This window comes from Fulmarus glacialis, unplaced genomic scaffold (genome assembly GCF_000690835.1).
Source record: "Fulmarus glacialis isolate BGI_N327 unplaced genomic scaffold, ASM69083v1 scaffold6816, whole genome shotgun sequence".
In the NCBI taxonomy this organism is placed as follows: domain Eukaryota; kingdom Metazoa; phylum Chordata; class Aves; order Procellariiformes; family Procellariidae; genus Fulmarus; species Fulmarus glacialis.
The window spans coordinates 35,675-52,265 of NW_009217396.1; the positions used below are offsets into that span (position 1 = coordinate 35,675).

Sequence of the window (16,591 nt, forward strand, 5' to 3'; positions counted from 1 at the left end):
CAGACTAAACAATAAATAAATAAAATGCAGAAACAGTTCCCTTCCTGTGATAAAAACACACTGCTAAGCTGCTTCAGCAAGCCATGATGTGATGACTATCTTTTCTTCTGTGCCTAATGGTGTATGAAAAGTCAGAACAGCAAGAAGAAAATGTCTTGTAAAAAAAGCCAGCTAATTCCATTTAATCCCATGTACTAACAGAATTCTTACCTTAAGTATCTCCTCATCTGCCCGAGAGGAGAACTAAGGCATGGAGAAGGACTGGCCAAAGAGATGTTAGAGAATCCTAGCCATACCTGTGCTACACTGAAGTTTAACCAGGAGTGAGAGATACAGTTGATCGGATGTCGAATCATGACTACATATTTTTCTAGTACAACCACCCACTAGTTCATTATGAAAAAAATATAAATTCTGTGTCAAAGCTACAGCAAAATCAAGGTCCTGGACTAGATATGTATCATACTCTCAGAAGTACCTTCATTTTTACATTGCTGTCTGCAAAATACATAATGTAGATGTCAATAAACATGGTTCCCTTTTCAGTTGGCAGTCTCCGGGATAATTTTTTGTACAGAGAATTTTAGTGAAGACCGGACATGCAGAGAAATCACCGAGAGAAAAGGCTCCTGTTGGAAAGTATCAGCGATTGAAAACTTCTGATGGCCCAAAGCTCCCGAAGGAGCACTTCTCAGCTATGGCACAGAAAGCCAGTACTGGATATCAGAAACCAGTACAACTGGAGCTTCCCTTCTTGTGTCATTCCTAGTTTTTCATGTTCCTTAAAGCTTAAAACCAAAGGCAAGTTGAATCCCTCTGGTGTGTTGCCCTAAGCTCCTTGTACAGTCTTGACAGGGACAACCCACATTACCTCCCTCCCCAACCACTTACAGTGTCGGGATTCTCCCAACTCAGAGCCACACCTCCGTACTGAAGCTCTATTCCAAGTGGTCAAACCTGAAATACCATTTAACAAAGGCATTTGTGATTCCTCGAAGTATCAAATTTAAATTGGACAAATCTACATGTTTCCCTCCCAAGTTCAGAGATTGCAATCAACTGATTTTCATTTGAAAACTAGCTCTTTCTCCCTGTAATGTACTTTAACAGTGTCACAGTTGCCTTTAGTCATTTCCCATCAGGAAACTGGGCTACTAGACACTCTGTAACACCAACATCGTATCAATATGAATTTTACACTATAACACCTACAATGGCAGAAAAACTCTCCTTTGAGACTTAACAAGAGCGACAAGCAATACCAGACGCCTTGCTTTCAGGGTGTTCAGGAGGAAGCAGCACTCTTCTTCAACACACAATTTAAAAGTCTCCTGAGGAAAAGGAGAATACCTGTTCTGCAGTCTACAATAGGAAATACTTTATTGCACTTTAGTTCCAACTTATCCACAGCGAAGTTAAATTCAATTTAGGTAGATCTCTCTTCTCCCTTTCGAGGATTTTATTACAAACCCATAAAAAGCAATATCTATGTCTGGTTTGGTTGTCACCTTAAGTCCCTCTAGTTGCTAAGTGTGTCCACACATGCCCTTGTATTTCATTTTCCCAGTAACCAAATATGCCCCAAACAGTACAACATAGGCCGCCTCACTACCCCCAAGCCATTAAATATTCTGTCTCTATAGGGACCATCCTCACTGGAGGTTTGGGAGGACAGGGTTTATTGCTCATTTTCAAATGTTTCATGAAAATACTATGCCTTTTTCATAACCGGAATACCACAGGGCTCCCTGACTTCCTTTTTTTTGCCTTTTCTTTGTTTGTTTGTTTTTGAAGTGGAAGTAAGAAATTCACGTCCATTTGTGAAATATTTCCAGAGTGAAATCTTGCAGGTTGTGGCAGGCAGAGTCCTTTTCCAACAGCATTTACATTAGTATTGCTTCAAAGGTCTTGCCCATCTTGGTACTCTCTAAACGACAAACATGGTATCTGGGCATTCAGATAGCATGGCTTCTGCAGCTCCTTCAGTCCGCTCCTGATAGAATATGGACATTATCCATATCTCCTTCAAATACTGGGATACAAATAAGCTGCAATGCCATTCTGCCTCTTAAAAAGTAATAGTATGGTACGCAGCGAGAGTTCCCGTGTTGTTTCTCGTAGCTGGTAGCACTGCAGAGCTGGGTGAGGGGCTCCCTCAAGAACTTGTCATGCAAATGCCAAAAATCTTAGTGTTTGTAATTCCTGACATATTTAGATGAAAGGCGCTATAGAGCTTTCAAGTCAAATATTTTAATTAAACTTGAACATACACATGCAAGCAGAAACAAGTACAAACATTAAGTAAAGTTGGTTGATAAGGTTACATTATCAAACAAGAATCATCTCAATCAGTATCTTTTCCGTATTTAGAACTCCATATTTGTCTCTTACACTTCTCAGGTACTCTAAATATGAATAGTTGTCTATCTTCCATTCCAATTCTCTTTTTACAATCCAAGGACATTTTTTGTGACAGGCTTTTCAAACAAAAAGAACTTGCCAAATCTTTCTTCAAGCTTCTCAGATGAAGCATCATCTCAGGTTTTCAGGAATTATGATCATTAATAAGATACTGCTTCTAATCCAACAGGGAACACTGAAGATTTTTATGTATTTTTAGATATATTTTTATATATATGTATTTATGAAAAAAGCTCATTGTGCAGCTTTCCACAGAGACAGAGATTGGTGTATTCTTGGTGCAGCATAAGAACCAGCATTTTCAGGCCTTTGGGACAGACACGCATCTCTTTGAGTATGGCAGGCCATTTTCTGGCTAGAGAGAAATCACCCAACAACAATATAAGATGACTGAATGATACAGAGATTTTAAGATATTACCATTTCCCACAGAACCTCCAACTAAGTGAAAAAACATGTTCATCACATTCTTATATGATCTTAAGATATTTAAGGTTGTAGCTGGCACAAACCTGTTCTTCCAGGACTAAAGACACTTCCAATATATTGGCTTAAGGAATTCAATTGCACTTGGTACTGGAACTATTTACCAACAGACTGATCACAGAGAGCCCAAAGGAGACCACCACAAACAGCCAAGGTATTAGAAAACCTGCCCTGTCAAGAGGGAGTGAAGGACATGAGTGCTCAGAAACAGGTAAGAGATCTTTGAAGAGAGACACAGCCACAAAGAGGGATATAAGTTCTTTCCCATGTCTCTTGAAGTATAATACAATTAATATAGATTCAGAATTGCAGCAAGAAAACATGGTTTGGTCACTAAGAAAATTCTCCTAAATGTACAGGTTAGACACTGGAATAGATGGCCAAAGAAATCTCCAATAATGAGATCTCAGAAAAAGGTTGGTCAAATGTGTCAGGTATAGTACAGAGTTCATCTTCCCTTCAAGACAGAATAAATTATTTCTATGGTCCTTTCATCCCTGTTTTCTATAATTTTACGATCACATTTTTAAGTGATTTATCAGGGTGTTTCTTCCCAACAAACAACACTACAATCTCACCGAGGTTATTCTTACACATATCTTTAGAATCAACTTCAGGCTCCTTACCAAGCCAGGCAAATCTCAGACGTTTCCTTAGTAAAATATATAAGTATGAACACTCAGCAAATATGCTGAACTCCTATATCTGGAAAGGATGGCTCTGAAAAAATGCCACACAAACTATAAAGCACACTGGATCCATCAAAAGATATTTGGGCCTCCATGAAAAAAACCCCAAGAATCAAAGTTCATCTGCTAAACACTAAGCACTGCCTCATTTTCAAGGAACGTAACATTTAAAGGAGTAATTAAAATGGAAAACTGTTCACTGTACTGCCATTCCGGCATAAATTACAGGAGTATTAGAAAGGGATAGGCATATCAGTACTGGGGGGGGGGAAGCGGGTGGCAGGATTTATTTTAAAAAAAAGCATCAACAGACAAAATCATTAATGACAGTACCTAACATGTCACCTTGATATGCAGACTTAGTCTGACATACAGGAAATACACATAGTTAGAAGCTTAGACTGGGAAAGATATTGCCCTCAAGAGAGGAAACCATTCTCTTCTGACAGCATTTGTACACCATAAATCTCACCAATACACCAAGTACATCTCCTTAGCTGTTAAACTGTTAAACAAAAAAACATCACCAGTAACACACCACCATTTAATCTTGTTCTACGGATGGTCCTACTAAAGCTAAAACAGTCCTTGCTAGCAGCTCCTGGTTTAGGTCAATTTGCTCTAGATATAGCTAGTCCGGGTCGGACCTCAAGCAGCTTCTTCAACTGCCAGCTCTACTATCGTGCTGTACCACGGCTGGCAGGCTGAAAGAGAAGGGACTTTCCAAGTCTTTGCCAATATGAATCAAGAGAGCTTTGAAAAGGAACGTGCATTGTGTCTAATCGCAAGCCATCCCACTCGTACATGGGTATTCAAAACACCTCTGCACAAAAGAGCGCTAGAAAGGAAAAAGGGTACAAGTGATTAGACTGAGAGAAATGGCAGGGCTGCTTAACTGCAGGATCAAGTCAGAGCATATAGATAAGAGACACCAGCCATCCCTTTGGCCAAAGGCAGGGAATTACAGGAAGCACTACTACATGCTAGGAAAAATGAGATTAGGGTTTTGCTTTATATTTAGGGTTGAAGCAAAAGTTGTGAAAATAAATAAATAAATAAATAAAGCATGTGGCAGGACTAAAGGACACTAGAAATGGAAACTAAATGTGATTTGTGATCTTTATAGTATTCAGCGTCCAAGCAGCTTTTAATCCTTCTTTAAAATCCTGTCAAAATAGACAAGATTGCCCCCCCTGCTGCTCAATTTTTTCTTTTTCCTTGTGTGGTCAAAGAAACTAAGTCATAGATTCAGCTTGTCACTAACTGATTAAAAATTAATCAACTATCCTGATCAGTGTTAAACAGCTAATTACAACGCTTGCTCTTATTCTTCCACAGTTGGAAGCAAAACTTAAAGTGTCCGTGGCAATATGAAAGAAGTAACAAAGGCTACGTGTAAAGAACCTGCTTTACCTTGCTAAAACCTTGGTATCTAAAAGTTAAGGACAGAGCAAATCTGCTTCTGTATACAATGAAACAGAGGTTACACATGCATTTAATGAAGTTAATTGCTCTTGCTTACCATGAGACTTATCTGAAACAAATAATTTACAGTTTTAGAGCACTATGATAAAAACTATTTCATTGCGAATGCTAGTTTGGGCACTGATAACCATTTGTTATGAAGAGCTGTATACAGTGGTGACTGGCATTGTTTTGTTTCACCACATAATAAAGTTGTGCATGATTGCTTTATTCAATTATTCATTAATAACAAACCTGTGACACCTCTGGCAGGCCACTGGGATTCCTACAGATATATTTATAAATAACTATTTTTAGCCCAACAGAAGCAATTTCTTTCAACTTCTTGTACTTTATTCTTCTGTACTTAAGTTACCACATCTGAGGAATTAGACATCCTCCAAGTCAGGTTATTGTCAGCTCTATTTAGTCAATAATGTCCTTTCTGTTAATATTGTGAAAGACCACATGGTCATTATGCAATTCACAATTTTAAGTGTATTTAAGTTTTATGAGCTGTAGAAAAACATTTTATAAAAAGTAGTTAAGACCTTGGCATTTCAACTTCCTCTCCATTTCTACAGGGTAAAGCCTAGCCTCCAAGGCCTTGTTCAGTCCCTGTTAACACACTGTTCGTTACAGATTACAGCAGTTCTCTAAGTTTCCCTAATTAACACTCTGAATAATCTAAGAAGCATTCTTCCAAAAAAAACACCTCCAATGTACTACATCACATCCTTCTTTCCTCCTCAGCATAAACCCGAGGACAGATTTCATGCTGACAACACCATTTTGCTATGTCCCCTCATCTCAGTTTCTTCAGAGCCCTTACAAATTAACTTGTCTTTTCATTAAGACAGAAGAAATTTGGTCGAGATACTTTCTAACCAAAGCCCCAGATCTTAAATATGCACACTGCCATCAAGACCAGCATTGTGAGTCCTCCACAACACCGGTGCTCAAGGGACACTCTGCAGATAATAGACCCCTCATCAAAAGATAAGGAAATCTCATTTAGATGCAGAACTGAAATGGTAATGTTTTAAACCCAGCCTCCAACAGAAAACATCCCCCTCCAATATACTGCTTAAATTAGTTTCACAATGCACTTCCCGAGAAAATAAAAACAATCTTCCCTTGAGTACAGAAACCACATTAACACCAGCACCTGCACACAACTAAATTAGGTGGCTTCAACTACTGGATAAGCAAGAGCCTAGATTTTTAACCGAACCTTAAAAAGAGCCATCCAAATCCTTTTCTCTGACCAATTATCAGAACTACCAACTGTAAGCAAAAGGAGCTCAGTTGAGGAGTCTTTCAGACGCAAGTTACAATTAACTTAAAAGAAAGGAGTGTTATTTCAATGTGATTTTAGTGATAACTGCCTGGCAGTAAAGCATTACAGCAAACATCCATTTCTGAATAACTGCTAATAACTTACAGTTCTGAAAATATAAAATATGGATTACTAGGTCTGCTAAACCTGCTACTTCCCTCATCAGCTTAGGCCCATTTTTTATTTTGGGATTACATGGAATGAAACACACAAAACCAAACCATGACAACACACACACACCAGATGAGCCTTGGAAACTTACCCCTCCTGACAACTTAATCACCCTGACTTTGCTGCCGACATGGGGCCCATCTCCACTACCACTGTTTGTCCGCTGCATGACAGTCCTTTTCACGCCAGGTTTCAGTTCCTGGGGCCTTGCTTGTGCCGAAGCCACTCGAGCAGTCTGTGTCGTGGGCAGCGCTGCTGCAGCAGGTTTTGTCTGTAATACTTTCTGCGGCGCCTGAGGCTGACTCGGAGGTACTGTCCTAGTCTGCCTCAGCTGCTTCACTGGCTTCATCTGCTGTCCTTGATACTGCATATTCGGCCCGACCTGTGGGAAATCTGTGGGTTTGGGTTGGATATTTGGAACTACCATATCTTGCTTTTTAATAAGGAGTCTGTTTTTCACATTTTGCCTGGTCTGTAAGCCAGAGTGGGGTATGTAAGGGCTGCCATTGGTGGGGAACTCAGAAGAGTCGTCCTCCTGCTGCATGTAGGACTGTTGCGTAGAAGGTTGCTGCTGCTGCTGCTGCTGCTGCGCAAGTCTTTCGAGCAATTCTCTCTTTCTAGCACCAGCTTGCTGCTGCCGTCTCAGCTCCTTTTGTTTCAGGATTTCTTCTCTTAGACGCTTCTGCTCTTCTATCTTCAAACGATACAATCTAGTTTCTTCATCTTCATCTGGATACTACAAAGGAAAATGAAAATGAATTTATAGAATTCTCAACAAATGGCCAGCTTGGTAAAAACAACATTAAATTGTTGTTTCAGATGTCGTAAAGCTGTAACTCTCTGAAGAGCTTTTTAAATTATCTCTGATACCAAACTAAGGCTATTAGTGGATTATATCTGCTGGTAAGGTTTATTTGCTATTCATTACAGGCAAACAGCTCAAATCTGGTTTAGGACTTAGATATACTACTTCCTAGATGGGGAGGCAGGGGGGGAAGCTTTAATACCAGTTGAAAAATCTTATCAGCATACAAAAAAAAAAGTTTTACAAATTGCAACTCATTTAGAAGTTTCTAAAACCAATTAAACTATTAATATAATTCAAGATATCAAAATATGTTTCAAATGGAAAGTAACAATACGGAGGCAACCCACTGTCACACAGGTTTTATCTTGCTCTTTTCTGACAAAGTAACAAAAGGTAGGGTGGTAAATGACCTGAAAGGCCCTGATTAGAACTATTGATTTTTCTCACAGAATTTTCAGCCTGATCTCAAACTCATTTGTCACACAATAATTGGTTATAATGAACAGCACAAGTCAATCTCTCTGACCTTGAACTCATGCACTCTCTTCAGAATCAAAATGTTGCCAAATGCAGTGTTGGAATATTAATGGTATATAGAGAATGCCTTTAATATTCCAGCCCTGGGCCCTTCTGAAAGTATTACACACCATCAAATAACCTTTCTAAAGATTCTTCAACTTTGGCACAACGGGTTCTTATGAAAAGCTGTATGAAATGGGCAAAAGTCAAGGAAATGCAGATTCTCATCATCCTAGAAAAGAAATCAAATTGCTTCTGTGACATAATCACGTGCATTTTTCAAAATTACAAAGCATACTTTTTCCTTATATTATTTTTTATTTTCAACTCTTTGAAATATTAAGTTAGAGACTTGTAGAGACTGCTTACAGATGGTGATTAGCATAACATTCTACTCGAGATATATTAATCACCCCTAACAAAAACAGGCTCTCAAAGTAATAATACTTTGCATTTTGGTAAATTACAGCATAAAGAATGCTAAAACGTTTCTCAAATACTGGGAATCGGCGATGAAGTTATTTACCTTGTAGTAACTGGGTGCAAGCTCTTGTCAACACAAATGCCATTTTTTGCACATATAGGACCCAAATGTGCAACAATTTTTTTTTTTTTTCTTTTTTTTTTCTGTAATTCAAGTGCTTTTATCCCTGGTACATCCCAGAATCCTCTCCCACCCAAGAAAAATAAGAGCAGAACAGATCCAGCCATAAAGTTGGTTCGCAGATATAAAAGGCCAGTAGAGTAGTATCTGTACTAGTAGAATCCAGACACACAAATTCTGAATACTTATTTCCTTCAGATGTAACTGCTTCTTCCCTGAGCACCTAGTGATAGGGATTATTCCCACAGTGACTAAGAAATAGCTGCATGTCTCACACTAGAATTCCAGCCTAAAGAATGGTTAAATAAGACTTGAACAAAACTGGATTTTAATTGTTTGGGGACTGTCCTTTTTAGGAGAATGCTATACAGTAAAAGGATAAGACCCTCAAATATAGTTTGCATAGGATGACAAGATACAGATAAGCTCCAGATAGGAGGAGGATGTGCTGTTATGCAGATCCTGATGCAATGAATTAAATTTTCAGTCACTTTCAGAGACAGTAAATATCTCAATTACTGAAACAGTCCAAACACAAAACCTCTTCCACTTAATTTAATGAATTAGTTTATTCGCTTGCTTTGCTTTAGATCAGAATATTCTACATTTTATCTAAACAGGTTTGATGGATGCCAGTGAGCCAATACCAAATTTACCTTTGGAGGTAGCACTGTATTTTTTTTCTTTATGTTCAATTGAGGGTGTCAATACCAACAAGAATCTGCATGAGACCAGCTCTTCTATCAGCTGTCCTTTATTATCAGGGACCTGTCTGCTCATATTACCATCTAACCAGTTCTGAAGGCCTTGGAAGACGTAGATCACGATCTAGTAAGTACAAAACACTAACTCAAAAGCTACATATAGCAGCACAGAGATGTGTACCTTGTGGCACGCTTAAATGAGTCTTGCCAGCAGACAAGGAATGAACATTCTGACGGACTCTGACCAATACATCCGTGCAGCACAAACAGATACATTGACTTCAACTACACTAGCATAAACACAGAAGACAATTGACAAACTGTATTACCAAGACATATGAAGTTAGATGAATGCTTAGTAGAATCTTCAGGCAACTTGATCTCAAATATAATCTGAAATTCTCCTTTCAGGAACTCAACTCAATACTTAGGAAATCAGTACGGATCCTATGAAGTCAGTTCCTTCGAAAAGGGTAAGTTTTGAAATTAAGGTCCAAGAGCTCTGAGGTTACATGACAACTGCAGATCAGCCTGTTAACAGGCTATAGGTAGACCTAAATCCTTCATCTTCATAAGCAAGTTGCTACTACCGTTAAGTTCTCAGTAAAACATCCTTGCAGCTAGAGTGAGACCAAACAGTATGATGACCCCATGATCATTAACAAAATATTTGAATTAGGAGTCAGGTTTAATTCGAATTAGTTGTGCAATGACCCAACAGTACAGACTCAGAATGGGCAAACTCCTCACTAGGCTGAAAACAAGGGCAGTTAAATCCGCTGCTGCTTAGCCTTAAGAGCACCTTATATATACACTACACTATACTATAATGTGTGTGTGTGCGTGTGTGTATACATATATATGACCTATAGTACATATAATTGACCTGTACTATGTAATAAGGAGCTTCATCATACAGAACAGGCAAGACAGTACACTGGGTCAAGATGGAAACAGTACGCAATGCCTACTGCTAATGATTTTCACCCCAGTAGTTCAATAAGCCCAGTACAGATTTCTCCAACAAGCATAGCACTACCAAAACCAAAACAAACACCCCCACCCCTCCCCCCCCCCAAAAAAAAAAAAAAAAAGAAAGCAACCGGGAGAAAGTAGACATCCTTCAAAGATGCCATAAAGTTCACAGCTTGTGTTTGGAGTTTCCTGCCAAAAGCAGTATTATCTGTAGGTGAAGAAGCAGAAGAACTTGAAGCAGCCTTTTTCCTAGATAAACTCTTGACACTTCACCTTTTTCTGTAGAAAACTCCACAACATGAAGAAACGGTATATTGTATAAGGGTCCTCCTTTTACAGGAGGCTACAGAGTACAATGCCAGAGATGCAAACCAGTTCCCTTGGGTTTGTGGAGGGTTTTTTTTGTTGGGGTTGGGAGGGGGGCTGTGTATGTGTGTGTGTTTGTTTTTGTTTGGTTGTTGTTGTTATTTAGGTTTGCTGGGGTTTTTTTTTTGTTTTGTTGGTTTTTTGTTTTTGTTTTTGAAGTGGAGATTCTCATCTGTCTTTGAACAGTTCTTGAACACAATGTATTTCATCGTAGTTTGAAGGGAAGACCAAACCTTAGCTATAGGTTTTCTTTTGCCTTGAGATCCAAAGAGGCTTTGATGGAAAGTGCCAAAAGAAAATGTTAAAGGCTGCTTTTCCGAGTCTTAACTGAAGAGCAGCAGTAAGAGAAGCAGCAGTCCTACATCATTCTCCCGGAGAACTTAGAATGGCACTGTTGATTGAGGAAAAGACAGCAAAGACATGCTTTAAACCAAGGGTTTAAGTTTTCTACTGTAATTTAAATATCAGTAGCTTGCTCCTCATACAGTGAGTTAAAAAAACCAAACCCACACCTTTTTAAGAGGTCTGCAGGCTTTATTACTAGTTAATAGAATTAAATGCAGAGTCATAAGAACCAGACACTGTAAATGTTCTGTTTTGCTATCAAGAACAAAAAAGGAGTCATGCAACCAGGCTCACTTTTGTCCCTCGGTAGAACGGGTACAAGGACAGAGCAATCAAAACGGTTTGATCTGTGGCATATACACAAATCTATTCAGCAGGTTTATCTTTATTTTTTCAGTTGTAACATTAAAAGCTAAAGAGGCTAGACTCATTTGTCCAAAAATTCATGACAAGTCTTCATAAAAGGTAAGGCCATAACCAAATTACATTGTTTGGCTGCTTGTGTTCAAAACCACAAAGTATCTTAAACAAAGCCACCCACGTACACATCACATTTCACATTACTGATGACACAGCTCCTGAACCCTAGGAAAGCATGAGTCACCCTACAAAACACAGGTGCTGCGCGTCTTGGACAAACAGGAAGAGAATTAAGAACAAGGTCACAAGTTACTTTGAGAAGCACACTGCCCTCTTGCGATCTTCCAACTGGAAAAAGACTGATAAGAAGAATATTCTAAGCACAAGGCAGGAGGCACCATTATCAAAATTTGGAAATCAAACCTCTTTACACTGGAGAAAACTCAAATTCAGACATGTACAATTTTTCAATAGCAATGTAGCAACTATTTTCCATATTGCACATCTTTTTTAAAAAAAGACAGCAACACAAAACTCAACAACCCAACTTCAAAATTTACTGGATTTGGGAGAATGGAATGTGAAGGTTTTCTTTCAGTACATCAGGGACATTAACTGCAATGTAAGTAGTAGTATCAGTACACCTATGATTATGCAGCACTCTACGAATTTCTCTCCAATATCAATTTCTTCTAGAGATTCACATTATCTTTCTACATTCCCCCCCTTCTTTAAACTCAAAAATGCTTAATATTGCCTTAATTCCTCTTATCCTAAACTGACCTCAACATGAGCAGAATTAGGCCCACAGTCATCACGCATACTTTCCAATTTCACTGACAAAATGATCTTTCAGACTGAGGATATGCAAGTTTAAATCTTGGAGAGTAACAGCTATTCAAATGGACAAAGGCATTGAAAGTCAGTATTTTGCAGCCTCACAGGAACAGGAACACAAGCATACCATTAGTAAAGTAGAAATACAGTTTTTAATCTTCTAGTCACTCAGGTTGCAAACCTTTCAAATATCTATTTTGAAGGTGAGCAAAACCTTTAATAGCCAATATTGCTATTTTTTTGGTGCTTCCTGAAAGATAGGGCATTCATAAATATGGCCACTGAGTCTTCAGGAAGAAGGATGCAAAGAAAAGTCTTAATAATTTTCCAGTTGAAGACACTTGCAAAATAACCTGCCCAATTCAGTTATGCGCAATACAGCTAGAAAAGATGACAGAACTTAACTCTTTCTCATCTTCATAGAAAGCAAAAGAACAGGACAAAGTTAGCTAATTACAAGAAAAACACTCAAAAAAGACTGGAAAACATTACAATCTGCCTAAGGAGAGAAATGTAATATGCTACATTACAACAATATTGAAGAATATGATTAAATGCTTGGAAATGAACGACTGCAGCAATGCTGTTTGTAGAAGTGACAATAAGCAGCATCAGTGGACAAGACTACCGCAGCAGCACAGCTGAAAAGGGACAACTGCTACTACACTGTTGTTTGCAGCACAAGGCTCTATTTCAAGTCTGCTTTGGAAGGAGGAGGGTTCTGTGTGCACACACATTCACACACTTTTCTAGCACTTGCTAAGTGTCTACAAAGGCTTTACTTTTATGGTTAATAACAGGAAACACTAGGAGACATCATTTTTTCCAAGACAACTTTTTTTGTATCCTGTTTTGCAGAAACTTACATGAAACAGGTATCAAACTGCTTTCAAAGATAGCGTTGACATAGAAATAAAAAGAAAGCTTTATTTGTAAAACCAAGAATTCGTATGAGTAAGATTAGTTAGTGTTATGACTACAGGTTTGTTAGGATATGTTTAAAACTTAAAATGGAGAGAACAAAATTACTGCTTTGTTTGGGTTTTTTTGTTTCTTTTTTCTTTTTTTTTTTAAATTCATTTGATTAAGAGGAGTGAAAAATATTTATCCATTTTTCTAAACACTGCCAGAGATATTTCAGAACTAATGCTTTAATTTTCATATGACTAAACTATGAAAGAAGTTTAAGATGTTTTAGATGGGGAGGCCTGTAGCTGATTTGCTTCAAAACTTACCTTTCCGGACTTAATGTCCTGAAAGACGGAGGCTTCTCTAAGAGGCACTGCATTTTCTGTGACTTAGATTATTCCAAGAGACTGAATTGAGGGAAAGGGGATTAAGTAATTTTTTTCAAAAAAAATCAAAATTAAAAGCTGAAAAGCTGAAATAAGGATTTTTTTAATATTACCACTGAAAAGCAAATGCACAGGTCAAACACTGCTAGCTATGAGTTTCTTTTGTGCCTCATTTGTGAAAATTAGTTATGACCATTCTTAATTCAAGAACAAGATGAAAAGCTAATCATGAGCAGCTTAAAGGGAAGACAGAATTACCACAATTAAAGCTTTCAACAGCTGTTGAAGAAAACCTGGTCCTCGAGACAAGATTCATGGTCAACTAAACTATAAAGATTTACAGTTCTGCTCAGAATAACCTGACACTCAGAAATTATACAGGGTGCATTTAGCCATCATGTTCTTCTGGTACCTCCTGATGTTCAGGATTAACAGCACCATCAGTACAGTCCTACCCACTCTCTCAAACTAACAGTGCTCATGGAGAGTCTCCTCTAGCTTCCATGAGAATCTGTGCAGGGAAGTGGTTATCTGTTCACAGTGCATGATCCAGTGGAGCCCAAAACACTGGCATCTCATTTTTTGATTGTGCAGAGTACTAGCAGAGCAAACAGCATTTTCTCAAACATGAAAAACTTGAGAGCATCTCCTATTTTCCCCCACGTCAAAAGGTTTCATAAAAGAGAGATTTTCTTCTTCAAGAGCAAGAAGCTCCATGGATGATGTAACTGCAGCCTCTGCAGAAGTACTCAAGACCCTAGCAGAGACTGGGCAGCCTAAAGCAAAACAGCATGAGGAAGACAGCTATCTTAAATAGCCCTTTTGTTTTGAGCCATAAAGCATCATAGGAAATGGAAGAGAAGAGGTTTGCTGACTTAGAAAGAAGTGATTACCTGAAAAAAACCAACCCAATCATAATCCTGGAAGACAAAAATGGGCACCATGGGTATTTCAGAGGCTTGTATCATTGATGACCTTTACACAACCTCCGTCTTTTCATAGTAGAAATGACTTCTCCTCCTGCAAAACAGACTCACCACGGCCCTGCCAACCTTCCAGACTTTTTTAATCAATGGAGACTCGTTTTGCTATCACATTCAAGAGGAAAGTACAACTCAGAAGGGAGGCCTCTAGTGGCACCAAAAATATTGGGTGAATAATATATTAAGTGTGGTTACACAAGTCAGACTAGAAAAGCTTTAAAAAGGTGGGAAGTTTTTGTTTGTTGTTTTTTTTAAAAAAAAAAAAAGCCTTACCTCTGGTTCAGATTTTACTTCTGATTTCGCTTGACCCACTGGTGTGATTGCTTTAGCTTTCATCTCAGGCCTTCCCTGCGAGTTTCCAACACCAGCTACAGACTTGGTGGCAGACATCGTGCTGGTAATGGGTTTGACCTGAGCAGCTGGGGTAGAGGTTCGCCTGTTGTTGCTCATTTCCATAGCATGTGATGGTGCTATTGGCAACTCACGCAAGTTACTATTTCTTGGAGCAGTTGACTGTAGCTGCTGATTTGGACGCTTGACAATATTTTGTGATGGTGTATTCTGAAAAGCAGAAAATCAAAAAACTGCAGACTTTCACTACAAACCAGTCTAAAGTGTTTCCTGTTTCACATTTTCATGATTTGGTTAGGTTTGGGAAAAAAAAAGCTGTTTGAAGAGGCACAATATTTTCAATGTGAAAAGAAAAGTTATAGAAATGAGAACATTTTAACAATGGTTTTATTTTTCTTTAATTAAAAGCAAAACTGAATCTCACTTGTTTAACATCTTTCTCAGAAACTGGCTTCACTGTGAAATTTATGTTCCTAATCAAAGCAATTATTCTGAACTACAGTCATGTTGTCTTGAGCACTGCTTCAGACTGTTGTGCCTACCCCAGCCTACCGAACAACAGAATATGCCGCACTGGAGCAAACTCACAAGACATGACTGGCACTAACTGAACCAGAAAGCTTATTAGCAGTGGTAGAGAGGCCTTCAAATTGAAAGACAGTGTCAGAGAACTGGGCTCCCACACAATCACAGGCTACCAGCAGTTTTAAAATCTTACTAAGTAAACCTATTCTCCAAAACCCCTTTATTGCCAGTTCTTGGGCAACTGCATCACCTCTTATTGGAGCCAGATCAAGAAAAGCACTGAAGACTGGAGGAGAAAAGAAAAAGGGAAAGATACATGTGCTATTTTTGGATGTAGGTTATAAAACGATCAAGGCAGAAAAGGAACAGGAAATGGTGAAAGAAGGTGACAGAGCAGGACGGAATAAATAGGACTGAAAAACCACGCTGGTGAGTTTTGAAAGCTGTGCTTACATGCCTGTTACCCATGCAGAACTACGCAAGGCAACACTGATGTATGCGGTACTTACATGTCTTGGCTTCATTGGACCTTGTCGCGGCTGACACTGCATCCTGTTGTTATTCGGCTGCTGCTGCGTGGCCTGCATATGAGGCCTGAACTGTGGCTGGTTCATGGGCATCAAGGGCTGTGGTGGCCCTTGGAGATGATGATGGTGCTGCTGCTGCTGCTGCTGGTGATGGTGTTGCTGCTGCTGCTGGTGATGGTGCTGCGGAGGCTGAGGTTGTGGCTGAGGCTGTAATGGAGGATGCAAGGGACCCTTGACGTGAAGAGAAAGATTATTTGGTTTTAGTTTCAAGGTAATAAACTCCTGAAAAGTCGCTCCAGCCTCCCAAGTCCTCAAAACATCTGTAAGCAGGTATGGACCAGGCTAAATCAAAAATATACTGAGTAAAACACAGACTAACAGAAGCTGTGCAAGGTAGTGATACACTTAAACCTGTGTAAGTCAACAGCTGAAGTGGAAAAAGACAAATGCAAGGGTTCCTACCCTCTGCCCTCCTTTCTAATGACTTAAACTGTTTTTTGGTGGGTTTTTTCCCCTTTTTGGTTGGGTTTTTTTTTTTTTATTCCCCCAACATCATCAGATTTCAGGATTTCCCCACGTTCAAAACACAGACACCATGAAAAGATCCCGCACAAAGCCCCCCCAACGTGCAGGGCCCTCCACATCGCCCTGCGCATCCCCGAAACATTTACCCGGGTTTTTTTTTTTTTATTCCCCCAACATCATCAGATTTCAGGATTTCCCCACGTTCAAAACACAGACACCATGAAAAGATCCCGCACAAAGCCCCCCCAACGTGCAGGGCCCTCCACATCGCCCTGCGCATCCCCGAAACATTTACCC

The 16,591-nt window shown here is 39.1% G+C and overlaps 1 protein-coding gene across 1 annotated transcript in view; it reads right to left on the bottom strand.

Annotated features, from left to right (window-relative positions):
* LOC104078122 (RNA-binding protein 33-like) overlaps positions 1-16,000 on the bottom strand; it is a gene marked incomplete at its 5' end in the record, with an annotated part of 38,397 nt that extends 22,397 nt beyond the window's left edge. The window contains 3 exons of the mRNA XM_009579645.1: positions 6,662-7,306; positions 14,640-14,927; positions 15,752-16,000. Of these exons, the coding sequence (XP_009577940.1) occupies positions 6,662-7,306; positions 14,640-14,927; positions 15,752-16,000 (1,182 nt within the window). The remainder of the gene's footprint in view (positions 1-6,661; positions 7,307-14,639; positions 14,928-15,751) is intronic.
* Between the last annotated feature and the right edge of the window lie 591 nt (positions 16,001-16,591).